The sequence below is a fragment of the Gadus chalcogrammus genome, chromosome 4, assembly GCF_026213295.1.
Source record: "Gadus chalcogrammus isolate NIFS_2021 chromosome 4, NIFS_Gcha_1.0, whole genome shotgun sequence".
NCBI classification, from domain to species: Eukaryota; Metazoa; Chordata; class Actinopteri; order Gadiformes; family Gadidae; genus Gadus; species Gadus chalcogrammus.
In genome coordinates this window covers 29,919,618-29,947,117 of record NC_079415.1, presented here as the reverse complement: position 1 = coordinate 29,947,117, position 27,500 = coordinate 29,919,618, and the positions used below count along the sequence as shown (strand labels likewise).

The 27,500-nt window shown below is 44.9% G+C and overlaps 3 protein-coding genes across 3 annotated transcripts in view; 1 reads left to right on the top strand and 2 right to left on the bottom strand.

The window, feature by feature from the left end:
* Window positions 1-3,466, bottom strand: part of LOC130381526 (insulin receptor substrate 2-like) — an 8,787-nt gene extending 5,321 nt beyond the window's left edge. The window contains 3 exon segments of the mRNA XM_056589175.1: window positions 1-455; window positions 457-573; window positions 575-3,466. The exon segment at window positions 1-455 is cut by the window's left edge and continues 168 nt beyond it. Of these exon segments, the coding sequence (XP_056445150.1) occupies window positions 1-455; window positions 457-573; window positions 575-2,602 (2,600 nt within the window). The 5' untranslated portion in view covers window positions 2,603-3,466.
* Window positions 3,467-10,384: 6,918 nt separating this feature from the next.
* Window positions 10,385-24,391, top strand: acp2 (acid phosphatase 2, lysosomal). The gene is made up of 13 exons (XM_056587825.1): window positions 10,385-10,627; window positions 13,522-13,617; window positions 13,758-13,844; window positions 14,251-14,311; window positions 16,254-16,345; window positions 16,603-16,701; window positions 16,909-16,998; window positions 18,240-18,323; window positions 18,802-18,850; window positions 19,273-19,361; window positions 19,665-19,771; window positions 20,857-21,035; window positions 22,113-24,391. Exons 1-13 carry the CDS (start codon window positions 10,535-10,537, stop codon window positions 22,265-22,267), a joined length of 1,281 nt encoding a protein of 426 aa, XP_056443800.1. The 5' UTR covers window positions 10,385-10,534; the 3' UTR covers window positions 22,268-24,391.
* A 337-nt stretch (window positions 24,392-24,728) lies between these two features.
* The window catches only part of gpr137c (G protein-coupled receptor 137c), a 16,991-nt gene continuing 14,219 nt past the window's right edge, over window positions 24,729-27,500 (bottom strand). Inside the window, exon 8 of the mRNA XM_056587824.1 lies at window positions 24,729-27,500. This exon is cut by the window's right edge and continues 398 nt beyond it. The gene's annotated coding sequence lies outside the window, so the exon portion shown is untranslated.

Here is a 27,500-nt window from a genome sequence, read left to right as displayed (position 1 = left end):
GGCAGGCCGGCCTCCGCCGCCTCCCGGGGCGAGTGCGCCCCCGGCTCCGGGTTCATGTAGCCCGACAGCGGGGTCCGCCGCGGGCCCCCCGCCGAGGCCCCGCCCCCGGCGGCCGCCGGCGAGGGCGGCGAGCACCGGCGGCCGTCGAAGTCGATGTTGATGTACTCCCCCGGGCTGCGCGGCTCGCCGGGCGCCGGGTGCTCGTTCATGCTGGGCAGCGTCCTCACAGCGTCCAGCGCCAGCCGGTTGGGCCGACCCGGCCGCGGCCGGAACGCCAGGCCGCCCTCGGGGCGACCCTGGCGTGCTGGAGAGGGCGCCGCCGCCGCCGCCGCCAAGTGCGCCGGCGAGCCCGGGGCCGGCTGCATCACGGCGTAGTAGTCGGCCTCCCCGCCCTGCGGCCGCTGGCTCTGGGGGCTCATCAGAACGTACTTGGCCGCCGCCGCCGGGGGCGTCGCCTTCCTTGGCCCGGGGGGTCTGCGCCCGGGCGGGCTGTGGCCCCCTGCCCGTGGCCGCGGCTCCCGGCAGGGGGCCCAGGCAGTAGTAGTCGGGCGGCGTCTGCAGGGGGGGCGGGTTTGCCCGGCGACATGTTCATGTACTCCCCGCCGAGCGGGGCCTGGGCGCGGCCGTCGGGGCTGTCCACGGCGCCGCGCCACATCCTCATGTAGCCGCAGTCCTCCGACGAACCGCCACCGCCGCCCGGGGACCCCGCCTTGCGGCCGCCGTCGTGCGTCCGGGGGTTGACAATCAGCTTGGGCGCCGACACGCACATGGGGCTCATGGGCATGTAGTCGTCCGCCTTGCCGTCCGCCCTCGCCGCCACCGCCGCGCCCGGTGTCATGGGCACGTAGCCGCCGTCCTCCTCCTGGCGGCGGTGGTGGTGGTTGTTGTTGTTGCCGCCGTTGCCACGGTGACCGTCGTCGAGGCTGCGCGGCGTCGGGGACGACGACGACGACGACGACGGCGGCGAGGGCGCCGCGCCGATCACCACGGCGCCGTAGTCCTCCGGGTACGCCACTTTGGGCGAGGCCGAGAGCTGCGCCGCCGCCGCCGTGCGCATCAGCGTGTACTCGTCCAGCGAGGCCGAGGAGAGCGCCTGCGCCACCGGCCGGTGCTGCCGCGGCGTGGTCAGGGAGTATGTGCGCTTCCGGTACGCCTTGTCGTCGTCGGTGTCAGCCCCCCCCCGGCCGCGGGGGCCCGTCCCCTCCATCATCATGTACCCGCAGAGGGGCTCGCCGGGGTCCCGGGACGGCGGCGTGCTGCACAGGGAGTCGGGCGTGTCGCTGCGGGTCAGCGGCAGGAAGCGGGGGTCTCCGGGGCTGCAGCCGAACTCCTCCCCCAGGATGAAGCCAGTGTCGCTCAGGGAGCCCGAGATGGAGGCGCTGCAGCTGAAGGGGCGGCGGGCCTTGAGGTCGGGGGTGGAGGCGTTGTTGGCGGGCGCGCCCCTGCACGGGGACATGCTGATGGGGCTGGACCCCGCCAGAGGGGAGTGCGAGACGGGCATGGAGCGGCTGTGGTGCAGGTTGGAGTCCAGCATCCGGCACGTCCGGCCGCTGCTCAGGGTCGCCGAGCGGATCAAGTGGGAGGGACCGCAGTGGGGGCTGGTGGGGCTCTCGCTCAGAGAGATGGACATGGACACCGGGCGGGCCATGCCACCGTCACCCTCGCTGGCCGTTCGGATCCGACAGGACGTGAACTTGCGACCCGGGGACGTGGCGGCGACGCTGTCGGTCCTGGATCTCCGCACGAGACCAGTTTGGCTCGGGGGGAGGTTGTTGAGGTTGCGTCGCGTGGGGACGGAGATGGGGTTGGTGCTGGCGGACTGGCTTTTACTGCGCGGTCGGAATTCCGACAGCTCTTTCATCGCCTTCATCGCCTCCAGGATGGTCTCGTGGATGTTCTGCGCCACCACAGAGTCCTCCGCCTGCATCCAGAACTCCCCGGGCCCCGTGACGGCGGAACGGCCCACTTCGATGAAGAAGAAAGTATCCGAGTGGCCGCATCGTCGAATATTCATGAGCTGCAAGCTGACAGCCGCCACGTCAGAGTTTATTTTCACGAAGCTGATCGTGCGACTGGACAAACACAGTCGGTACACTCCGGTCAGATTCTTGATCTGACCCAGTCCTCTGGATTTCAAATTGATCTGCCATACCTCCCTATACACGGAGGTGGCGGGCGTGACGAGCCCGTAGTTCGCCTCCTCGAAGCCCACCAATGACGACGTGGACGCCGGGCTGTCGAACATCTTGCCCTCGGTGATGAGCTCCGACAGGACCCCGTACCAGCACTCCTGCTCCTTCTCGTTCTCGGCCGCCACGGCGAAGTACTCGTCCTTGGTGTAGAGGGCGATGAGGTGCTTGTGTTTGGCGTCCGCCCGCTTGTTGACGCACAGGCAAGAGTCTAAAGTTATGATCCGTTTCGCGGCGGATTTGTTCTTCCATTTCTTCTCGCTCTCGTAGTACTCGAGTCTCGCGGGAGAGCAGTCGCCGTGCTCCCGCAGAACGAAGAACCGTCGGTGGCCGTGCTTCTGCTTGCGAAGGTATCCGCACTTTTTGACGTTGTTCGTAAACAGGTGTCCACCCGTCGCGGGAGGACTTGCCATTTTTGTTGTTGTTGTTGTTGTTGTCCAACGTTTACCTTTTACCAGGCGCAAAACTTATTACACTATCTTCTTAAAAAAAGAGATCCAAAAACACGAAATAAACCGCATGAAACAAACTATATTCGGGATGCGCGTCGTTCCGGTCCGCAGCGATGGATGAACATGACGGCTCACTGCGAGTGTTTGAGGAAAACAACATGTGACGTTGCTACACTCAGCCTCGGCTGGCTCTAAAAAAAGAAGTAGAAAAAAAACACAGTCATTAAAGGCGTTGCAGCCTGGGAGAGCCTTCCCTGCCAATCTCGAAGCTCGCCCTCAACTCATTGTGCTCATTGGCCATAGAGAGGTGAGCGACGGGGAGGGACGGCCTATCGCGGCGCGGGAGGACCCGACCATCGACCCAGTCTCGCGTTGACACCACTTGTCAAATGTGTTATTGTATTTAAATTCAATTTGAAGGTAAAACCTGCGGCAGAGAAGAACTGCTTATCATCACGCGGGTTACTGTAAACAGTAATGAATTCGACTCCCATATTTTCCACAGTGTCCTGGCGAGGAATGCATGAATCTGCAAAGTCAACAACAATGTATATACGTTGAGAAGATTTCATTGGTTTAAATAACATATTCGACCCATTGTAAAAAAGAAAAAAAATCAGGCTACGTTTCAACGGCAATAACAAGTAAACAACCCTCGTCCCGTACTTATTACATAACCTGCGTGTCGACCTATTTTTATATGCGTGGGGGATTCCTATCTTTCTGCTCGTATCTGCATGTTTTAATCCCGACTTTATAGACATACGTGGTCTCCCTTTTCAATTTCTGCTACGTTGTCTTGGTTTAAGTGCGATGCAGGTTCAAATTCAAACAGAGGAGAAGGGGGGGGGGGCAGCCTTCCTGCTTAGGTTGCACGCGGGCTCGATTTACATAATCCCATTTTGAATGAAACACATGCACACAAACACACGCGCGCGCACACACACGCACACACACCACACAAAATACACACGTAACCACGCTCACAGCCCCCCTGAGAAAAACATCGAAGTACGTCAGCAGCGTGAAGGCACAGCGCGTGCACGAGCAGCAAAACAGCAACGGGTTCGCACTGCGCTACCTCTCGGGTGCCCCCCACTCGGTTGCACAACACCAAGCCTTATGTCACATCGATGGAAAGACGTGGCAGGGCTAAATTAAACTCACGAAGAAGACGAAAACAAATGAACCCGATGCGTGTAGATTATCTTTGCAGTAACGGCAGCAGCATTATAGGCGGCCGGGGGAACGATAGTGACATCTGTTGGTCAGTTCATCTGGGTAATCACGTCGAGTTGATCGTTCAATGCCCTCACTGATCCCATTGATGAGTGATCTATCTGGCTGATGTTTGTCGTCGCACCGTGTGAGCCGATAGGGCGGTTCATTAGGGTCCTACGTGCGGGGTCAGAATAAGCGACCACCAAACATGTTGATTGGAAATGATCTTCAGAGAAACATCGAGTTGCACCACCTCTGTGAATTGAATTTGTGTTTGTTTGTTTATTTTTTTTAATTTCAATTAAATTGTTTTATGGTTGGATTTGGATAAAAGTGCCTGCTAAAAGCTTAACGGAACCGTCTTCTATATTTTCTTGAAGAGTATGTAGGCCTATATCTTCTCACATTTTCCTTTACCCATTTTGGTGGTAATTCTTAGCAATGTATTATTTGTATTGTGTATATTCTATTCTGTATTGTACTTTTGAATTTGGTAGTTTTTATATTCGCAACATAGCCCTACCAGAAAAAAAAGGCCTTGAACGTGGAAAATGTATACGATGACAATAATACTATTTTACATGAAGCACCTTTACATTTGTACTTTTTATACTTTCCAACGTACCAAAAACAATAACTTGTATGTGAAGACTTACATGATGGCAATAATACTATATCATACTAAGCTGACACTTCTACCGCAAGTCGACAATAACACAATAACAGATTTGAATAGAAAGCTAAATGCTCAGCCTCTTCAGCTTTTGAGTGTGTGTGTGTGTGTGTGTGTGTGTGTGTGTGTGTGTGTGTGTGTGTGTGTGTGTGTGTGTGTGTGTGTGTGTGTGTGTGTGTGTGTGTGTGTGTGTGTGTGCGTGTGTGTGTTGCGTGAAGCTGTTTTTTTCATAGTTTGGCTGTTTTGCCACGAGTGTTAATTTGCCGCAGATAAGATCAAATAGAGACTGATAAGCATGTGTTTTCACAAGCATAAGCTGCTTCCCTTTAATCTGAATCATCTGCGAAAACAAAGGCCCCCAACACCTCTAGTGTGGCGGATTAGGGTTCATATCCATCAGGGGGGAGCCTAGGACCCTGGCAAACACCAGGGCCCTGAAACACAAAAGCCTGTGTTGAGGGTTGTTATTGTTTGGGTTTAGCTGAAATTGTTACAGAAGTGACATTTACTTTGAAAAACTCAGACAAACTAGAGTAGTGTTTACTGTCAACGGATCAGATTTGAGCTGAAGTTCCAGTCTGCTACTGCAGTTTTGGCCCCAGATTTTATTGCCATGGTTACTGATGGAAGTTTGGATCTGAGCCATCAAGGATCAGAATGCAAGATGATGACTCAAGTTTATTACATGTTTGAATAACACCTATTCCAACAACACGAGAGGCTTCTGGTCTGTAGTTACGCAACAGTTGTGTAACATAACACTTTTACAACACGGGTCTGTTTTGGAGGAAGATGAGATTAAGGGGAAGTAAAAGATTGCATTTTGGGTTGTTTTGCTAAAATGCTTTGGGAGAGAAAGAATCACACACTAGCTTATTTCTTTTTTGAAATAGATGTTATTACTTTGAAATCTCTAGTGCACTTTTAATATTGCACACATTTGAATGAAACAGAGCTAAATCATGAAAAATCATTGTCTCTGAGTTGGGCTGAGGAAGATATGTTCATCCGCACCAAAGGTGGGCTTGAATTGTGTTCATTTGACCTCCCTTTGCCACACATGCCCAGAATGTACTACTTGGAACTGATAACGATGCTGTTGTTTTGTGTCTGGGATGATAACGTACAGTAAGACGTGGCACGTTAAAAGGAGTGTAGAGAAAGTGTGTGTGTGTGTGTGTGAGTGGTTATGCAAGTGCATGTGTGAGAGAGCAAGTGTCTTAATGGTTCGCAAAGCAACACACAGCTAGCGAGCTGTCACCAAACGATCACACACGCTACGTAGCGTTATCTTAGAACGTAGCAAACATCCCTATATTTCAGGTGACACTGTCACGCATTAACAGTGGACACTGGGAGGCGTAGCGGCACCGGGCCCCTTCATCCACACAGGGCTAATCTGCTTTTCCCTCTAACGGTAAACAAAGCAGATTCGGTGACACAGGTTAGCTGAGGTCATGCCCTGCCGGTCAATTTACTGACACAGGAACACATGACAAGCCTGAGGTTACGGCCTGCCCTCAAGCCTAAACAACAGAACAGGTGGCAGGTATAGTTTGTCCAAAGCGACCCATATGAATGCTTTAGTCCCCTATCATATGGTTCATATGGGTTGTTTTGAACAACCTATGCCAACGATCTGTTCTGTTGTTTAGGTTGGAGATCAAGTTGGTAGTTACAAAGGAGTAAACGTAGCGATGTTTGGCTTGCATTGTGTTTGTTAGACTTAGAGAACCAAAGAGTTTGCAGAGGGGTCAGCTGTACGAGATGTCTCTGTAGGGCCGGGGTTTTCCAGCGATGGGTTTTGACCCAAAAGGGGGCCGTGGCAGTAGGGTGATCAGGGCACACTATGCTCATTGGCTCACGTTCCAATATAACGACAGTGTTTCACTCATTTAATGGCATGAAATATTTGGTGAGTCCAGCCTAGCCAAACCTCCACAGGGGGGTCACAACATGAAAAAGCATGGTAACACCTGATATACAGTGACGTCTTACTGTGTGATGTCACGGTTAATGACATCACACAGTAGGATGCCATTAAGGAGCAGGTAGGGGTAAGACATCTTGCTAATGGATACCTACAGGTTAACAGGAGCCAGCGGGTAATGAACAGAAAACCTTTCGACTGGGAGTCAAACACTGCGGTATCCTAAGGGGTGTGTCACTCATTTGATCTAGTGTTCTCATCAGTTAAATCAATGTCGTTACTTTATCCTGTCACTGTTAGCATGGGACCATTCCAGTGTAATCAAGGGTGTCAGTGAAACCTGGAACTAAATATTTTGCTCCCCCCAAAAAGACAGAAGAAATAAGGAAGACAGGTTGGAAAATGTGATCCTTGTTGACCCTAACTGGGGTCTAGGGTGTTTTCACATTCAGATATGTAAGGAATGCCAGTGATTAAAAGCTTGGCCAGAAATACTTCAGCAGCCTTAGATACGAACAGGGCGCAAAGCTGTTATGTTGGCCGATAAAGTATGTTGAAAATATGTACGATTGTCATGATGGAAAACAAAATTCAGAGTAAAATGTATGTATGCAAATATATACATCCTGTAGTCTATTATTTACCAGAGCATATGGTGCACACACTGCACTTATATGCAAATGTTGTGTTGCTAAGCTATTTGCTCCCTACAAATAAGTATGGTTGTATATACCCTATAGCTGTACATCCAAAATAGAACAGCTCTGATTGATGGAAATGTACATATTGCACAACTTTGATACGGTCACGTGAAGCTTAGTTGACCATAGTTGGTCTCCTTCTGGTACATTTCACTTGATAGCTTAATTCAAGGCATGTTTCTCTTTTGACTGTATCAACTCAATTCTGCCAAATACTGTTCTTTTCTGTTGTTGTGCCATACCCACTTTGAGGCCTGGAAATTGAAAATCCTTTCTCCGTCACATCTGGTAATAGCTACTGGCTAGAAAAATATGACGACTGTCCGTTGTGTCTACCCACAAAAAACTAAAATTGTAGTGTTTCCCCTCAATTTGATCATGCCCTTGAAGTAAAAACCCAACTGCTAAGGTACATTGTTTTGTGTCAAGTCATTTTTTAACGGTGAACCTAAAGCTTGTGAGTTTGAGGGAAGTTTGGGGAACCACTTGTAGTGGCTAGATAAACCCAAGCAGGTTAAACCCAAAACCACTCCTTACACTTAGTTCTTGGCCTTTAGCACTTAGCAGTTAACCTGTTTACTGCAAAGCAAGTGGTGTGTGATCGCGGCTCCCTCTCTACTGCCTCTGGTGTCGGCTCTAGCCAGATCTAGATGAAAGGTCACACACGGCCATGCATCGGCCAGGGGGAGGCCATGCATATGCCGCCCGCCCGCACTCCTCCCCCCAGGGTCCCAGCAGAGGATTAGTGGGTAGTGGGTATTATGCACTTCAGGAAGGGATATGGTCTCTGTACGGACTTAGCCCCCTTTACTATCACCACACATTGACTCACCTTTGGACCGGGGTCCCACCTGCGTCATAGTACGTTTTTCGGAACTGACGGCGTCATGGGATTTTTATTTCCCCTCCCGCAAATCCAATTTATTCAGAGAGAAAACTAATCCCCGGTTTACTGAGCCTCAAGCAGATCCGATGCATGAAACAATAAAAAAAAAAATATTGTATTTGTGGTTCAATAATAATTATAACAATTGGATCAAAGTGACATTGTGCAGGTTGAAATTAAATAAGCAGCTACCTATTATGCAGTCCCTAGAGTTGCATATTCCATAATGTGGCATAGTTATGAAACAGATTTTTATTTATTTTTTTGGTTGAACCCTAACCCTGCGTTCACACCAAAAGATGCATTTGCTGCCCGAACGCGTTGACGCCTGAGTTTTGCGGCGCGTCAAATCAAGTTTTGCGGCGCGTCAAACTTTTGACGCGCGTCAAAAGTTGAAATATTTCAACTCGAGCAGCATTTGACGCGCCGCAAAATACGTGAACGCGCCCTTCGCCCGTGCCCGTCAGCGGGCACGGGCATGCCGCGCCGCAAATCAGATTTTGACGCGCGTCAAATCAAGTTTTGCTGCCCGTTTTCTCGGCAGCAAATGCATCGGCAGTAAAGCAGCAACGCGTCTCTACATTCACTTTGAATGGGATCACGACGCGCGTCAACTTTTTGCATCTTTTGGTGTGAACGCAGGGTTAGTCCCGCCCACTCACACTTGCAGACCCAATACATTTTTTTTTCATGTTTTACACTTAATGTAAAAGAATAATCCCCAAATTGACTTCAGAGTTAAATTTGTCTGGTGGCTCCTGCTAATCCTGTCATGTGTTTTCTGGTTCCTCACTGACTTGGAGGCACGTGACTAGAGACACCAGGGCGCTGGACACCAAGCAGTCTTCAAGCTCACATGACAACAAGAAGTCATTGGGTGCGGAAGTCTGGACATTGGTCCATAGTGAAAAGTGCTCCCTCACAGCTAAAGAAGTGTTGAAACGAGGTCCTCAGCCCATCACTTCCCTGTGGCTGTACTCCATGCACAAACAACGTGGGATCAGCACGTCCTCCTCATGCTATTAATGTGTGGACTTTCAAATGAAGAATTATCTTTATGGCTGTTAACCATTATCATGGCTTGTATTTGCATGGTGTTGGTGTGTGTGTGTGTGTATGTGTGTGGTATTTTGTGTGAGTGAGTGAGTGAGTGAGTGAGTGAGTGAGTGAGTGAGTGAGTGAGTGAGTGAGTGAGTGAGTGAGTGAGTGAGTGAGTGAGTGAGTGAGTGAGTGAGTGAGTGAGTGAGTGAGTGAGTGGGTGGGTGGGTGGGTGAGTGTGTTTGTGTTTGGCCATGTGTATAGTTGTTTTCATTATGCTAAGCAAAAAATCAGCAGGTTTAACAGAAGCTTTCTAACTATTGGAAGAAGCATAATATTTAAATGTTAAAAATAATATTTAATGTTTAAAATACAGTGTATTCAAAATTTGAATCAAACTCTTAGTTATCGATGTTAAACAATATATGACTCTTTTATAAAACTGGTCAACATGTTGTATGCTGTGTGTAACATGTCTAAACTGTGTCAGCTAACCATTTCAATTAACTACTTCCGAGATAACAACGCCCCACTCATTTGTACATCATACCAAGATAGAAATGATAAAATAAAAGTCCACTGAAATAAATGAAAGTAGTCCTTTTAAAAACGACCTTTTAAAAATAAATAAAAATAATATTTATTGCCTAATTTATTGATCGCTGTACTTCTTTCATAGACATATTTATTTATTTAATATTGACTCAAAGGAAATTTCATTGTAAAGTTCCTTCCGATTTAGAATGGACCGTCAGATGCGGAGCAATACTGGCCTCGAGTGGTGACAATAATGCACCACAAGGTGCTTCACCAGTTAGTGGACGAAACCTAACCTTACCTAACGTTAATAATGTGTGTATACGTAACTATATTATTTGTATAATAAATAACTATATTATTTATAAATCTTAGCCTATAACCTTATTTTTTTAAACTATCCCAACCCGAGTGACAATTCAGGCATTCGTTTATATATGCATAATTATTATATATGTAGAACTGAATAGAGAAACTGTTCATTGTTTGCTCACCTTGAAAGTGTAAACGTGCAAACTTACCAGTACTAACCACGGACTTGATAGGACTGGTAGCGCACAAGGAGTTAATGGTTACGATCTATCATAACCAACCTTATGTTATTATAATAACCCCATTAAAAAAACGTCCCCTTTGACGCTCTTTCCTTTCTTGGTTGTTTATATAGCCGACGTCTCTGTTCATCAGTCCAGAGCAACGAAGCCCTCCTATTGGCTGACGGTGGCTGACGGTGGCCAAGTGACGTGCTCCCTCGTCGCCACCATACTTCCGCCTGTGTGGGTTGAAACGAAACGGCGGACCGAGCTGTGCGCCCAGAAGTGCAAACACAGGCTAACTGCTGGTCGTAACGTAAACAAAGGCAATACTACACGGTACTACACAGCGACTGGTCGACCGCACAGCGACCATGTTGCCCGGCGCGGTGCTGGTTCTCCTGGCTCTGGGCTTCTCCGCGGTTGACCAGGCGGCTGCAGAGAGACGGCTGGTCTACGTGACAGTGGTGAGTGCTGCTGGAGACAGACAACAACATCTCACTTGATACATAGGACATGCGCCCGTCTTTCTGTATAATGTCTCTTTAATTAGGTTTGATCAATCAATGTACTTGAATACAACCCAGATTTATTGTAAATTATAGTGGATATACCTGTAAAACTAAAACTTGTTGACAGCAATACCATGCATTATTGGTTGCCAGAAATACCATGCATTTTTTTTGTTGTCAGTCCAATGGTACTTCCTATCGGTTTGAAGAGCGGAGAACAGATGACAATGAAGTTAGGAAAAGGGCCCACGGACTATTACACGAATGGAATGAAGTTGTTAAATGTTACAACAACAATGGTACAATTGTAGAACAATTGGCATACAGGCTTAGACTCTTCCAATCGGGTATACTTGCGGTGAACGTTTAAGGCCAACACATTTTTACTCCCAGCTTTGGTAACACAAGACGTCAAGTGGCAGCAAAGAAGAAACAACGTGAAAGATACAGAAGTTCTTGGCTACCATCAGGACAAGCCTTCCCAGTGTTCACTGTTGATTTCACTGCAAACGTGACTCATATAGGGAGTTAGGTTTCGGGAGCTGACTTGGGTCCTGTGTGGTATGATACATAGTGGTTTTCACTGTCCTCTGATTCCTCGGGCAATTTCTGGCTTTAATTCACCATGTATTCAGTATAATACTAATATTTCGAGAGGATAAAGTTCCAGAAAAGGGAGGTGACAAAGTATCATTCCATCCAGCATCAATGGTCATGTCTCATTAAAATGTATGAATGGTAATTTGCTGAACTCAAAGTAAGTGAAACCAGCCCATGCAGTTTGTAAGTTTAGGTCCACCTTTTAGACTAATAAGCCATGTTAGCGACATAGCAGGTGAAAATATTCCTACATCTATAATTTCAGTCATGTGGAACACATTGGAAAAATTGACAAATATTTCAAACATCTCTATTTGTTTTCTGGCCATGGCTTGTTAGATATAATAATAATAATAATATTAATTGATCCGTTTTTTATAGTGCTATATATAGCTCATTAATGTGCAATGGGAGTTTCCAGTTCTACCACATTTTGCAGGCAAGGTTGCTTCATGTCTCTTCAAACTCCCATTTGATTATCACCACTGCACACATTTGAACATTTGCATGACGTCTATCATGGATCATGCCAATAAAGGACTTTTAGCTCCATATTGAGTCTTCAAACTCGGCAAATAAAAGTTATGCTTTGCATAATGGTTCCTTGATATGACCTTACAGCACTATTGATATAGGACTGGGTCATTTAATGGTGATGCCATTGAAAGAAGTAGGGGGGTACAGGCTGTTTGAATGCAGGCCCCTAAGCCGATTGGCTTTCCTTATTTCAGCCATCATTTCACAGACTTCAATCGGGTTACAATGCATGTTTATAAGATGAACGAATCCTACAAAAGTGGGTCAGACTTAAATTTGGTGTCTGTCGTATTGTACTCAAAGATTTGACCAGATACCATATACAATGGGGCCTGGTCTAGTTAGCTGTTGTATTTGATGAGATGATATGATATGCTCGATAGGATTCCACTATTGAAGTATACTTGTGGGACCATCCAGATATTCAAGTTTTCCTCTCTCAATGAATATCAAGTCTGTCTTTGGCTTGGAAGCAAGTGATTTTCAAACAAGGGGTGTGGCATTGCATGCTATATCCCCCTTCCCTGCCAGAGCACTGTTAGTTGAAGACACCGGCCTGCCGGATCCTTTCCTCAGACCCCCGATTTAAATTGATAAATATGCTTAACCTTCATCCTGTTATTAATCCTCCTCCCTGCCAAACCTCGTTCTCCGTCACTCCACTAGTCTGGAGGAGTTGATCAAACACTGTATGTGTATATACGCCTTCACCTTGTTCTCATCCTCCTCCCTGCAAGCACTTCCTCTAACCCCATTTTGTTCTTTTTAATTAACGCAATTAATTAACGGAGCAACTGAGCCGTTTGGTATTAACATCAAATGCCCCTTTTGTTTTACAGCTCAACAACAGAACCCGGTCTCTGACCCCCACTTTTAGTTGATTAAATCCCTCCACATCAACTATTGATGTGTAAATGGCCCTTTTCTTGTCTACAATCTTGAATCTGGTTGGAAGTAAGGACAATACATAATCTCCTCTGAGAATAGCCTTCTTTGCAGATTTGTCATTTCAAAGTTTTATTTAGTCTATTTAATGTTTCAGAATAGTTTCTCTTTAAATTCTGCAGTCTGTGGGGTTCCTTGTATCATGATGTGAAACTCCCTCCACTGAGCGAGTGGGTGCTGACTGGACTGCCTAGGAAAACTGATAGTGAGCTCACAAGATCAGGGTGACCATGTCATGAGTCTAGTGTTTAAGTGCAACCTCATTGCGGGTCCTTCAATCGCTGCTTGTTTCCCGAGCCGCCATTGACCTTCGAGCTATCAGTGCTGTCCTAATAATAACCAGGCTAGCTCTCTATGAAATAGGAAAGCTTCATAGAAAGCTAGCCTGGATGTACCAACCTTACCTTGGCCTGTCATACAGTCCATGTCACAAGACTGGCCTTGTGCCTATCACTGATTCTCTTCCTAAATCCAGCCGGATGAACGTCGAACACATCTCATGTCTTTTCCTCGGTTAATGAATTAAACAGTGCACCGGCCACCTTAATGTTTCTTGTCTTGCTGTTATAACATCTATTTCTGCAAAGATGTGTGCTATGGCTGCATCGATTACTGAACGTTTCTTGTTGCGTGGAAAGTGAATTGAATGATAGCCCTGTTGACCATCCATAGTCCTAGGTCGGTAACTGACTGCTAACGCAGCCACCTGTTTCATCTTTTGTCTGTTCACGGTGCTACCCTCCGATCGCTACCTTCCTATTGGTCAGCTGTTTCGCCATGGCGACAGATCACCCGTCAAGGCGTACCCTACGGACCCCTACCAGGAGAGCGCTTGGCCACAAGGCTTTGGCCAACTGTCGCAGGTAAGCTTCAGGACAACAGAGACTTGGGCAAAAGTTTTACGTGGCGACTTTTGACAACCTTGCAACAGGACAACTCCAGGCGGCCAGTGATTTCATTTGGATGGTTCTTGTGTTTGTCTGTCTTGTGTTTCTGTGCGCAGGAGGGCATGAGACAACACTATAACCTGGGCCAGTTCCTCCGGGGGCGATACAAGGGGTTTCTGAACGAAACGTACGACCGTCAAGAGGTGAGCCGTGTTACAATACAGGGCTAGCATTGGACATTAAAAAAAAATTCATGGGTGTTTAAAATGTTGTGGAGGTCGTCATGGTTTCTGACGAGTCAAAGTTCTCTCAAGTGAAGTGAAACTAAGCCACAACCGCTGCTGCACGTCAGGACAACATTTTAAACATTAAAAAAAAAGCTTGCCTGTTCATCATTCTGACATTTTTTTTATTTTTTACCTTTTAAAAGTACTTCAAATAACCAATGTGTATGATACTGTGCCATACAAATAAATGTGACTTTGACCATCTCAGAACAGTGGGCCGGGATTCGGGGCCGGGTAGCAGCCATCTCCATAGCTGCTGTATTCCTCGTTCCGTTGATTTGGGGGGATATTCATCCAGTCCTTGCTTCGATTGTGTTTTCAGGTGCACGTACGCAGTACAGACTACGACCGCACCTTGATGAGCGCGGAGGCCAACCTGGCAGGTAGGAGAGCCTTTCCTTCCACAAACACAGCAGTATTAGTACTTGTCGGAGTCCTACTCCTACTCTTAAGTAAACGACTACCACCAGGACTCAAGACTGGGACCATTTAATTGATGCGGATGCAAGGTAATGATTTCCTAGGTCGCTTCAGGGCCAACAAAAATATAGATCCATCGCTCTCTCAGTGCCCCCCCTCCCAAACAAGGCGTTGGTTGGCGGTGTGCCACCATGGTCCACTCCAGCAGCACCATGTCACATGACCAAACAGGGGTGTTGTGAGGGGCAGCAGTTGACCTCATCAATTGCGACCACATCATTGCGAAAAGCCCCCCCCCGTTACTACCAGTTCTAAATAATGCAAGAGAGCGAGCATTAGAATCGTTTTTATAGTGATTAATTCTCGATCATTCACGTGTGGCAGCTCTGGATTAATTTGGCAGCACTTATAAGGGCGGGAGATGGTGAACATATCCTCAAAAACCTTGATTCTTTTTGCACATTTTGCTGATTCAGTCCTGAGGTGAGGGGAAGGGTTATATACGTGTTTGGTGTACTGACAAGTGTATATTATGTGGGCAGGTAAAAAAGGGAAGTTGGTTGCGATAAGTTCTCAGAAATGAACCTAACCGGAACTCACGAGGGCAACCGCACACTTTTGCCATGATACCCCATATCATGGCAGAATGAGGAAGCCGGACTCTGTTTCGAGTATGTGCCAATGTTTGCGCCAAAAGCAATCGGCAAAGGGTTGTGACTGTGGACTCATACACAGGGTCCATTCCTTTAGTGTTATTCAAATACATGGACTGGGTTATGAGTTTTACTTAAAACCGAAAAGTTAAAGCTAAATGTTTTTTATCAAATGCGTTGTTAGTAGCACATAAAAGTAAAAAAATTTACAACTCTTCAAATAACTACTTTAAAGAAATACTAAAATGGATAAGCATGATCTCTGGTGAACAATTGGCGGTTTCTATTCTGATTGGTTGAAATTGGTTCCAGGTTGCCCAGCAACACCTCCTCACCCTCACACAAACAGCAAGACAAATTGCTTGAACTTTTAGTTTTTGTGTGATTTGGCCTTAAACCAGGGGGGCAGTTACTGCAACCGACAAAAAAAGCCCACACAAGCATTCTCCATTAAACCAGGGAAACCTCCCCTGTCCACTGAATTGAATCTCCCCAACATCTGATAGACCTATTTATATCTTCCTGTAGGGCTGCAAGATTATGGAGAAAATCATAATCTAGATTATTTTGGTCATTATTGAAATCACGATTATTCAAACGATTATTTTGGAGTTTGAAAACATGATGTATTTATTCAGCATGTCTCCCAAAAACACTATCTAACTGAGAATTTTGAAATATCGCCTTAAAAAAATACACAAAATGGTCAAAAAGAAAATATTAAAATCTAAAATAAGGTACAGATATGTATCCAGTTGTTCTTCTGCACTTTCTATAAAAAATCTAAAATAATGTACAGATATGTATCCAGTTGTTCTTCTGCACTTTCTATAAAACATTTAATAAAAAAAACAAAAACTTGATTATATTAGTTTTGTGATCGTTTGATGCTAAAATCGAAATCAAGATCGAAATTCGATTAATCGCCCAGCCCTGTCTTCCCGTGGGTCAAAGTCGTGGTTCAGGCTATGGCCGTCTCTAATCGCTGCAACCAGATTAGAGGGCGGGATGTAGGCTGAATGTTTGATTGACGTTACCTGGTGACCTTAAAAAGCCAATAACGGGTAACTCGTGCAGTAGCCTGGTTTAACTCATAGGGGGTAATTTGAGCAATTCTTCCATATTTACATCGTATCCTACATTTAGAAAATGTGCATGTTATTTAGGATTTGGACGAGGATCAATCCATGGCACAAATAGGTTATCCAACTCATGACTTGATCATTAATCATTATTCGGTTTCCCCCCACAGCTCTCTACCCCCCCAGCGGTCAACAGGTCTTCAACCTGGACCTGAAGTGGCAGCCGATACCGGTACACACTGTGCCCCAGGACCAAGAGACTGTAGGTGCCTGCCTGGTGGATGGGTGGTTTTGGGCGGTGGGCTCTGTTACAATGCAATACCTCTGTCTCTAAGACACACAAACCAAATGGGTGTGTCCGTTTCCTATCCATCTGTAGTCCGTCTCTCTGTCATTTATTTTCTATGTCTTGGTTCTCATTGATTGCATTTTTCTCTCTTGTATGTTGTCGTTTGTTTGGTTGTGTTTACCAGCGGAAATAAAGTGTATTTATCTGAGCCTCTACCCCTTTGTGTGTAGCTGCTCTCCTTCCCGACGGATAATTGCCCACGCTACAAGCAGCTGATGGCCGAGACGGAGAAAAGCCCGGAGTTCGTCAACATGACCACCAAGTACTCGGTAACCCTCCCTTGAACCCCCGCGCTCACAGGCTCTGAAGGCCCGAGCACACGGCCTGCCGCGCCTGCGCAGACACAAAAACAATTTGTTTGCCTATCTCACCTTACAAAAGCTGTATGAGTTGAGTGAAGACAATGTAGCCCCACTACAAAGGTGTTTGTGCCCTGCGCACCGTTTTTAACAATGGGATGGTGTTTCTGTTTTCAGGACTTTATGGAAATGGTGCATAACAAGACGGGTCAGCTCAGCACCAGCGTGGAGACGGTGTGGAGCGTCTACGACACGCTCTTCTGCGAGGTGAGAACACACACTCGCACTAGTAGACAAACGAGAACACAAACAGACAAATGCGCGCATTCATGGACACACGCACACACACAAGGGCCGTGCTCGTGCTCTCACATGCAAATGCAAAGGAGTGTTACTGCAAAAATACCCTGAGGTCGGAAACCCAGACGAGCTTATCACCTGTACCGGAGACGATCTCTGTGTCTCACTGTAGACCAGACGAAAAAAAGGACGGATCCTCTTTTCTTTTCTTTGAATGTATGTCAATCATGCTTTGTTTCAAAGCAACCACAGACAACGAGTGCTGTGTGAAAGTACAGACGATATCTAAAAAAAATAAAAGGTTGCATGCAAGTTAACCTTTTGAGATTAAAGTAAGATTGATTATGAACTGGAGTGGTTGTGTGGTGTCCCATGACGAATTTAACGCCCCAGAAAGCAGAAGTGCGAACCTCTGAAGGCTTGTGTTTATAGAACCACTTTTCTGTTGTATTTATATTTTTTATTTTATTTTAAGATCTCGCTAAAATCCATTACGATACAAATAATGGATAATTAACAGCCAATGAAAAATGTATACGGTGGGAAAATGCTAGGGATTAGAAAAGAGATGGCATCCTTAAAGTTACCTTTGGACCAACAACATGATATCCTTTAAGATGATGGAACATTTAAATCTCATGTCAAATGTCAAAGGACATAGCCTGACAAGATAGGTTCCTGCGCTTGACAACATAACATCCCTAAGGCCACATCTTTTGCAGAACATTTTTTTAATGAGATCAGCAAAGCGATTTAACGATGATATACGTTTCAAGAACGAGAACTGAAATTGCACTGACAGAGAGGTGGACTCTGCAGAGTAATGATGTGGGGGTTGGGTGTGTGTGTGTGTGTGTGTGTGTGTGTGTGTGTGTGTGTGTGTGTGTGTGTGTGTGTGTGTGTGTGTGTGTGTGTGTGTGTGTGTGTGTGTGTGTGTGTGTGTGTGTGTGTGTGTGTGTGTGTGTGCTTTAGCTCTTTAAACACTTCACCAGCCACACCAAAGAGCAACCTTGTGAACACACGATGGATAGCAGTTGGAGGGACGAGTCTGTGTCCAGGCCCTAAGTCGTACTATCGATGAGGCTTTTTACAAGAAGGCACTAAAACGGACCGATTGGCTTTGTTCCAATATTTGAGATAAAAGATAAAAGCCAAATTAACGCATTAGATTGACGTTGACAATTGTGTGTGTCTGTGTGCATGTATAGTCGCGCCACAACCTCACCGCTCCAGTGTGGGTGACAGAAGACGTCATGGACAAGCTGAAGATACTGAAGGACTTTGCATTCCAGGTTTGTGCAGAAGGGTGACCCCATCGCCTTGTAATATCACCTGTGGTTGGCTAGTAACCAGGAGGTGAAACTAGGCCTGGGAGGTGCGCGATTGGGGGAAGGAATAGCACAGTTTTGAATTGTATATTTTGAAGTGTTAACTTTAAATTAAATATTATTTGGACAGTTAAAGCTTAAGATCATTGGACATCCTGAGATTAAACATGAGCGAGCCTCAATGTGACCAGCCGTGCTCCCATGTAATATCCAACGGCCCCTCGTAAAATTGTCGACAATAGCTTTGCAGCTGTAGCTGTTGTGTAACAAGTTAAGAATGTTGTGGGGTCTTAAATTAAATGAAATTAAAAGTTTTACCACTCGCGACTAGTCAATAGTTTCAAACCACATGATGGTTTGACGGTGACATTAAAATGGATGGGGGGTGAAATGTAAAGGGGACACATGTCGACATTGTGTTAATGAACCTTTTCACACACAGATCATGTTTGACATCTACAAGCACCAGGAGAAGTGCAGGCTGCAGGGAGGTGAGTTTGTTTTTGTTTGTGTGTGTGGCTGCTAATACGGATCTCTAAATGAGTTGTGTACATATATGATAATTCACATGAGCCAAGGACTGTGAAAAAGTATTTGCTTAGTTGTTGCTGTGACTAGCTTATAGCTTTAAATAGGTTTGTTGAGAAAGAAGAACAATTCCCGATACCGTGACTGTCGCTGCTCTGAGCTGGTTATGGAGTGTTTGCTCACGTCGCCCCCTTGTGGCTGAATTACACAACAACAGAAAAACGTTATAGAAAATCTGCAAGGATTCATGAATTGTTTAACGACCGACATGGCCACTGGAAATGACTCCTCTTACTACTTTGACTCACTGTCGCCGTGATACGCAAAGATTAGTTTCCCAACAGTTGATCAAATTGTCTAATTTGATTTTTATTTTATGATTCAGGTGTGTTGCTGGGGGAAATAGTGAAGAACCTTTCCAAGAGGGCTGAGCCGAACTCCAACGAGCCGCTGAAGATGATGATGCTCTCAGCGGTGAGCTAACTGCCATGCAATGACCTCATCGGTCCTGAAGAGGGCAGCATACTTGTTGTGGAAAATAAATTCGGCAAACTTTTCGGCACTTCTCTCTGCTGATGACAGCAATGCAGACATTGTGTTGGATAAGTCTGAAAATCAAGGCAGGCATGAATTGTGATTTCCTTATCGCCGTAGAGACCGCTGATCAATACTCACGGAGGATCGGCCATTGACAATCCTGTGGTGGGATTTTGACAAAGCAAAAGTAAACCAAACTAACTTGATATTATTGTGTGTGTGTGTGTGTGTGCACTACAGCATGACACTACGGTGGTGGCGCTGCAGTCTAGCATGAGTGTGTTCAACGGCATCCAGCCCCCATACGCCTCCTGTCACATGATCGAGCTCTACAGAGAGGACAACGGGTGAGACGTCAACACACACACACACACACACACACACACACACACACACACACACACACACACACACACACACACACACACACACACACACACACACACACACACACACACACACACACACTGGTGAAAGCAGTCACTGTAGCGTGTATGACCGCACATGACCTCGTCCAGGCAACAATGCCGTGTTTCTAATATGCAATTTGCCAACTTAGACAAGTCCTGTTCTGTTTAAATAATTATGGCCCATAGACTAATGATAGAGACGACATAAGCGCCCTTCAATCAGGTATTATTATTTTTTTTAAGTCTTCAACAGTTTCCACTAATATTGAAAGTAAGTTTATTGTGGCTTACACACTCTATGTGGGTCTCACCCCCACCGGAGCGCAACTGGCCACGCTGTTTTCCCCCTGCTTTTTTACTGTGGTAGAGCTAGCGGGAAACACTTCTAGACAGCTCGGTTCATTGCAGGGTTAATTGTGTTTTAGTGAGGCTATTGATTAGGGCAGGCTCCTTTTTTGTAATTCGCATCTTGTGTAGCAATATGGACCAAACGATGGCTCTATAGAGAGTGAGTACTGCTGCCCGACCGTCTCCTGGGCTGGTATTACATCGCTAGGCACTAGGCACTCCGACCGGGGATCACGTCTTTAGTTCCCAGCCTCGGATCGCTGTGATGCGAATATCAGATGGATATCCATCATCTTTCTAACTTAATGTATATATTTAAAACTATATAAACTGCTATTGAGATGTGTGATTGTTTTGATCCACCATCACAGCAGCAGTATGCTGCTTTAAATGTAACTTTCAGTTTTGATGCCTGGACGTTCCGACATTTAAACATGGAATATAGAGCCTCGGAGGCGGGACTAAAGTATTCTTCAGAGGTCTATTGCCCAATATCCCGAGATAGCAAACCAATCAAATTTCGCCATCTTAGGAGGTTCACGTGTAGCATATACTCATTAGCTATATATCAAAATTAAAAAAAATCGGTTTTGATTTAATTTTTTTAATTTGGTATATTTCCATCATCTTTTCACCGTCCCATCTTGTGTCTTCATCTCCCTTCCCTCTTCCAGATCCATGTCAGTCTCCATGTTCTACCGCAACGACAGCAGCCTGCCCGAGCCGTACCCGGTGGCCCTGCCCGGGTGTTCTCAGGACTGCCCCCTGGAGGACTACATCAGAATCACAGGCCCCTTCATACCGGATGACTTGGAGAAGGAGTGCCAGGTGCCCTCGGCGTTCAATGACAAAGGTTTGTGACAAACGCCAAAAACAACAAAGGACTGGAAAAATGGCTTGTTTTGCAAAAGCAGCAAAAATCGTTCAGAAACTTTAATATCTTGTGTCGTTGCACCCACGTTTCGGCATCTTGGCGCCTTGCTAATTATTATAAATATCTTTTTATAATTAAGTCTGTTCTTATTTGGGTAAGTGAATTGGGCGGACTATTTCATAAACAAATGTAATCAACACATAAAATAAATAAATATTCAGGTGGGCTGCCTTAGGGAAGTTTAAAATGATACAGCAGTGAGAAGTCGTACTGTACACACCAGACAAAACAAAAAGACAAAGCCCAATATTCAGGTGACATGAAACATGATCATGGCTCAGGCACACATGGGCGACCTAGTTTGTGTGTGTGTGTGTGTGTGTGTGTGTGTGTGTGTGTGTGTGTGTGTGTGTGTGTGTGTGTGTGTGTGTGTGTGTGTGTGTGTGTGTGTGTGTGTGTGTGTGTGTGTGTGTGTGAGAGAGATGCTGTTTTCCCTTACAATGTATTGTATTGTATCTCATTTACAATCTTGGGGCACTGAAATATTATTCAGACGCAAGCCTCCGTGTCAGATAAATCCTTTCCTCCTCTGGCTATGTTCACACCTATTATGTTTCTGAAAATGTTTCCCCACCATTTGAAAAGATTAAATCAAATCCTTGATGTCATGATGTAACCGTTTTTTTATATATATATTTCACATGTTATGAATAAATCAAAACATAATAATACACAGAATACGAAAAGGTAATAAAAAAATCAATCCGTTTTGAAGTTGTTTTCCAACAAGAACATTTTCAGTGTCCGTTAAACGTATTTCCTTGTGTTGTCTTGACGGTTGGACCAAAGCAGATAAAACACTTAACTTGTGTGTTTTATATGCAATTTCGTAAAAATCACTCCTCGAAGATTGGCATACTGGAAAATCTGGATTACGTCTGAATTTGCGGCATATCAATTATCAAACCGTGTTGTATCGTGGTTTAAGTGCACTTCTCTAAGACTATCTTTCATAAGCGTGGTCTTAAACTCCTCCTCTTCCTCCTCCGTCTACAGAGGTGGTGGTGGCGTTGGCCGTGTCCAGCGCCCTCCTCGTCTTCCTCCTGGTCCTGATTACCGCGCTCCTCTGTCGGCAGAAGCAGCCAATCACCAGCCAGGGATACCGTCACGTGACCAACCAAGAGGGCTTGGGGGGCGAGTATCACTCCTGACAGAGGGGCAAGCTCCTCCCCCAAAGGGGCGTGGCCGACCTGTGGGACAGCAGCGACTGCGACGACCTCTGAGAGAATTGGACACCAAAAGTTTTTTTAATTCTTTTTATCCAAAATAAAAAATGGTTTCCGGGTCGCAGATAAGTTGTTTCATTGAGGTCGGAGACTTTGACCGTGGACGCCATTTTACAACTGTTAGATCAAAAGGAAAAAACGAAGAATTTCGAATCAAAACTCTTCTCTCCCACGTGGACAAAACAATATGAACGACCTTCCCAGAGGGACCGGTGTTCCTTATTGTAAAGGGCCTTAAAAAGTACAAACAAAATACAGATTCAAAGTTGAACAAGAACACACGCTTAAGTGCGATTCCATTTAAATACTCAGGTTTACTGGGTACTCTACGGCCACTGCTCAACAGCATCACAGTTCTACATAGGTCTTCAAACAGCGCTTCTTGGGGATAAACCGGACCACCCAGTCTATCCCAGGCTTAGTGATAGCGTCCAAACAGGGTCCTTTCCAGTACAGGGTTGGTCATGCGTTTCACATTTCGCTGATTGTTCCTGTAATTAAATTGAAGTAACTGCTTAAATGTTTTCTCAACCTGCCATATTCTGCTTTAGGATCGGATTAAGAGCTTATGTTTATGATAATTTGCCTGTCGAGACGGTATGTTGCGTGTGGACATGTCGGCCTTGTGCGCGGACATGTTACAGGCCATTGGTAGACGGATCAGTTAATTATGCTTTCCATTTCACACACGTGTTCTGTCTTTTGGCGCTTTGAACAGGTCTTGGAGTATCTTTGTGCGTCCCATTTTCCTTTCATGGGTGCCTATACAGTCATGCCTTAAAATCACTTTAATTATTCTGATAATTAAGAGATAATCAAACGTTTCTCAGTTCATCCAAGTATTAAAAGAGTGAATACAAATTGATTTCAGTAGTTTATTTTTCAGTGTTTTTTTTTTTCAGAGAAGAGAAAAAATGAAATTTAGATCCTATGCACAGGTGTCATTGTAGGAAAAACACAGGTGTCAATAATCACACTAAATATGGGTCTTCTCCTTGTAGGTACTTGTAAGGTATTAGACTAATCGAGTGAAGAAAATCACATTGGAGCCGACTTGTGTTACGACTCGTGTTATGAGCTGTCGACGAAACTAAACTTGAATTGCAAATGTATATTTGTTTATACCATTGAAATAACAATTAGGTTTATATTTGGTATATTGTGATCCAATGATAAATTAATATAGAGACGTCACTGACTGACTTTAAGGATATTTAATGCGTTTGAAATAAAGAGGCTTGATGCACAAGTTAACTACGGACTACTTATTCATTCATTCATCCAACAATTACAGTAAAATTAAATGGGTTATTAAGAGAGAAAGTGGAGGAACACAAGATTAAAAAAATGTTAAACCCTGCGTCCCTACTTTTCTCCACCATTAAGGAGTGCTCTTCACACACCTGTGATTGACTGGCAATTAGGGAGGAGTTGCCCTGATTGGTCAGATATAAACCGGGAGGTCTTAATCTAAATTGTTTCATACAGAGGCAGTCTCACTCAAACCAGAAACTTGTTCAGAATTGCTTTCAATTGAGGCTCAAATAATCTCATTTGTATTCCTACAGAGCCTTTAGTTGCAGGTAGAGTTGCTGTGGACTTTGGTCATGATCATGTGAACCACTCCCAGGACCTTTCAGGCTGGGAGTGGTTCAACCACTAGAATATCCTGCCCCCTAATAAAAACACTATCTAAACTGCTTTTCTGTGATTTATAGCAAATGTTGCATTGTTTTGTGTCACACATTTGTTGTAATATCTGCTGTGTACATGTGTTGAATGACCTGCCAAGTCGTTTCATGGACATTTTTAATCAACCAAATGTTCCCAAATAGTTTTTGTGGGGTTTCTCCAAGAATATATCCAGATACATTTCTGTTGTTCTGTTTTAAATTCGCCAGTAGTCGAGGTTCCTCTTAAATCTACTCAAAATGATGGAAAAACAATTTATACAGGATCTGACCAATTTGTCAGTCTTAATTATGTACCTTCCTTGCGTTGTTAACCTCTGCCCTCTTTTCCGGATAAATAAATGAGCAGTAAAGGGAAGAAACGCGTACCCAGTATTATAACATCCCTGGTTCAGTCCTCTTCCTGGAAATGAGAATGGCCTGCTGTGTTTGATGCATGTTCAGGAAATTCTCAGTAGGTATGATTATGACCCTATATTGAGTATTAGTAACTACACTGTGGTTGTTTCAGACACATCAGAGTGTATGCTAAGTTAGCCTGTTTCTGATGCGGCAACAAAATATCCATGCCCTGTGAACGTTAAAATATAATAATAATCATTTGTATATATTTGGTCTTCACTCTTTAATATCTTGGTTCAACCTTGAGCCAGACTGGAGATGCGGTTTCGAGCATTTGGTTTGACACTTGGGGACACAGTGTTGCCAGATTGGGCCAGATTTGGGCCAGATTTCCCGCGCAATCAGGCAACACTGGCTGCAACGGGAAATCTGACCCAAGCGGGCAACACTGTCCCCTGCTCGACGCCTTATTGACCAAGATACCAGTTTCCCTCCAATATCACAAATTACTGTGTTTGAACCAAGACAAGGATAACTCGAGTGAAGTCGGTTTGACGTAAAGTTAGTTTTAATGTTGTAGATGTCGACGTCCTTCTCTGGTGGAAAGTAAAACAATTTATGTTACATGAAAAATATTAAATTAATTAATCCCAGGAAAACAAACAGTGCACAGTAGCGGTATCTTTCATTCATAGGTAGTGGTTGCCCTGCATACGTCATTAGTGATTATGATATTTTACATAGGGGGTTACATTCAATATGGCCACACGTGAAACAATGATTGCCAACAAAATTATAAGTATAATAAAACAAATATGATTAAAGCCTACAGAAAAAGCTAATAGGTCTACTTACAACACAATTTAATATAAATTATATTGAGGGTAGACGTGTCTCCTAATAATTTCAATAATATTTTTAGGTCAAAAGGTCAAAGTAGGTCAAAGCTCTGATTTGAAATGCACCTTTCGATTGCACGTAGCTATCACTGAAAAGTATGGCCTTCAAGTGTGAGAGGCGGATCGATAGAGATAGGCTTATATTCAATCAGTGATCGATTGACTGCTGAACACACTCTGCCGTCCGATCTTTACATAGCACACACACATTGGGAACTGAATGCATCGAATTGTAGAGTTGATCACTAATCTCACATTCAAGTGTGGCAATGATTTGATGTTGACCAAATATCTTTTTTAAATTGGCATATAGGATATATGGTTGGATGAGAAATAGGTCAGATGAAACTTAAGGCCTAGCAACAAGAGATTTTGGTCAAAAGTTAAACATTAAGATGTAACTCAACTACTTAATATAGTCCGAATTAAAACACAATATAATGTTAGAAAAGGCAGGTTGAATAAAAGCACATTCACTAGGGAACAACTTAACGACTTAATAATATTAAATGACTTAATATATGGTAATGAAACAAAGTAATGTAAAATAAGAGATCCAATTAGTCATATAGGGCTGAGAATGGCACTGATCCGTTTCCAGGCAACTATCCAATAAGCCTTCACTATTGATTTTCGTATTTCCCTTGACCAATCGAAATGTGCAAAACATACAATATTGTAAAGGAATGAAACTAGCATGTTAGCACATGAATTCCTGGTGTGAAATTGGATTCAATGGCTACACCAAGTAAGGAACATAGACATACTTTTCTTCCTGAAGGAAAGGCAAAATAATTGGGAGATATGACCGCGAAACAAATAAGCGGATAAAGCAAGAGAATTGTACATTCAAATAATTTCCGTGCCGTTCTACGTGAGGCCTAAATACTATTAAGTGCAAAAAGTTGCTTCACAAACATCTGTACAATCATTTGATGGTTTGTCGTGTTTTTGGAGACGTCTTTATTCCTTGTACCTCATGACCTCATCATTACAATCCTGGCTCTCTTCTCCGTGCATTGCTTTTTCTTCTCCATAACGATAAACTTCTGGGCCGAGGAACATCTGTTTCGTTGGGCCAAGCTCTCACAAATAGTACCAGGTGCTTTTTTCCGTGTGTCTGTGAAAGTCCTTTTTCTCTCTGCTTATTTTGTCGTCAAGTTCTCTGGCCTTTGACCTCTTCTTCAGCGATGACAATGAATCAAATCCCTTCTTCCTCAATTAGAAAAATATATTTCTCATACTTAAAATCTCCTTATTTCATCAGTCCCAACACTCAGAGCGGCCTCTAGGTTCATCAATGAATGTCTTCAGCTAAATCGATTGAATCGACTGGGAATACAAATGCTGGCTTGGGGTTGGAGGCAACATGCAAGAAGAGGACATGTTGAAGGGTTTGGATGGTCCAGAAGATGCACGCGAACAGGAGTTCCTTCTCCCATCGCTTGGCCGCTGTCTTTCGTCCAGGCTGTTTGGAAAGGCCAGCCTATCGTCAAACACCTGCTGTCACCGAGAGACCTCTGTTTTCAGGGGTTGGATTTGGGCTTTCCAACCACGAGGGAATGTAAACGCAACACCATCAGACCAATCAGAAGAAGGTTAGCAGACGGAACAACGCAGATTAATCTACAGTCCCGTCCAACACTCTTCGTGATTTCAAACCGCTTGTGATTGTCCATGAACGTCCATGAGTAGTAGACAGCTTAAAATCAGCTTAATAGTGTCACAAGCGTCACTGGGTGTGGCCTTACAGAGTGTAAATTCAAAATACCTTTGGACATTTACACCATATGGTAAAATAGTCGCTCTCTAAATGTGTGTGTGTACTCTGTGGGACCTCACAAAGCCAGACTCAGTAGTTCCAGCTTAGGCTCAGTTACAAGTGACCAGTGATAAAAACGTCGGAAAGATGGGAGGCTCTTTAACGGGGACATGATATATATATTATCAAAAGAAAATGTGCAAATTCTTGCGTTTTAAGAGGTCGGCCATGCTGGTAAAACACTCGTTTGGTGAACCGCTTCATTATTCTACTTTTTTGTCGTCGTCGGTTCTTCGGCTCTTGTCTACGGTTTTGAGCAAAACAAAATGGCTGCGACCTGGCGTACTTCAGGCAACACTGGGAGCGGAAACCAAAACATTCATTCTAAACGGGAAAGTCAGACGACCAACTTCAGACGACCAAAGTAATTTTTAAGCACTATTTGGGGTTTCCTTGAGTGGGAA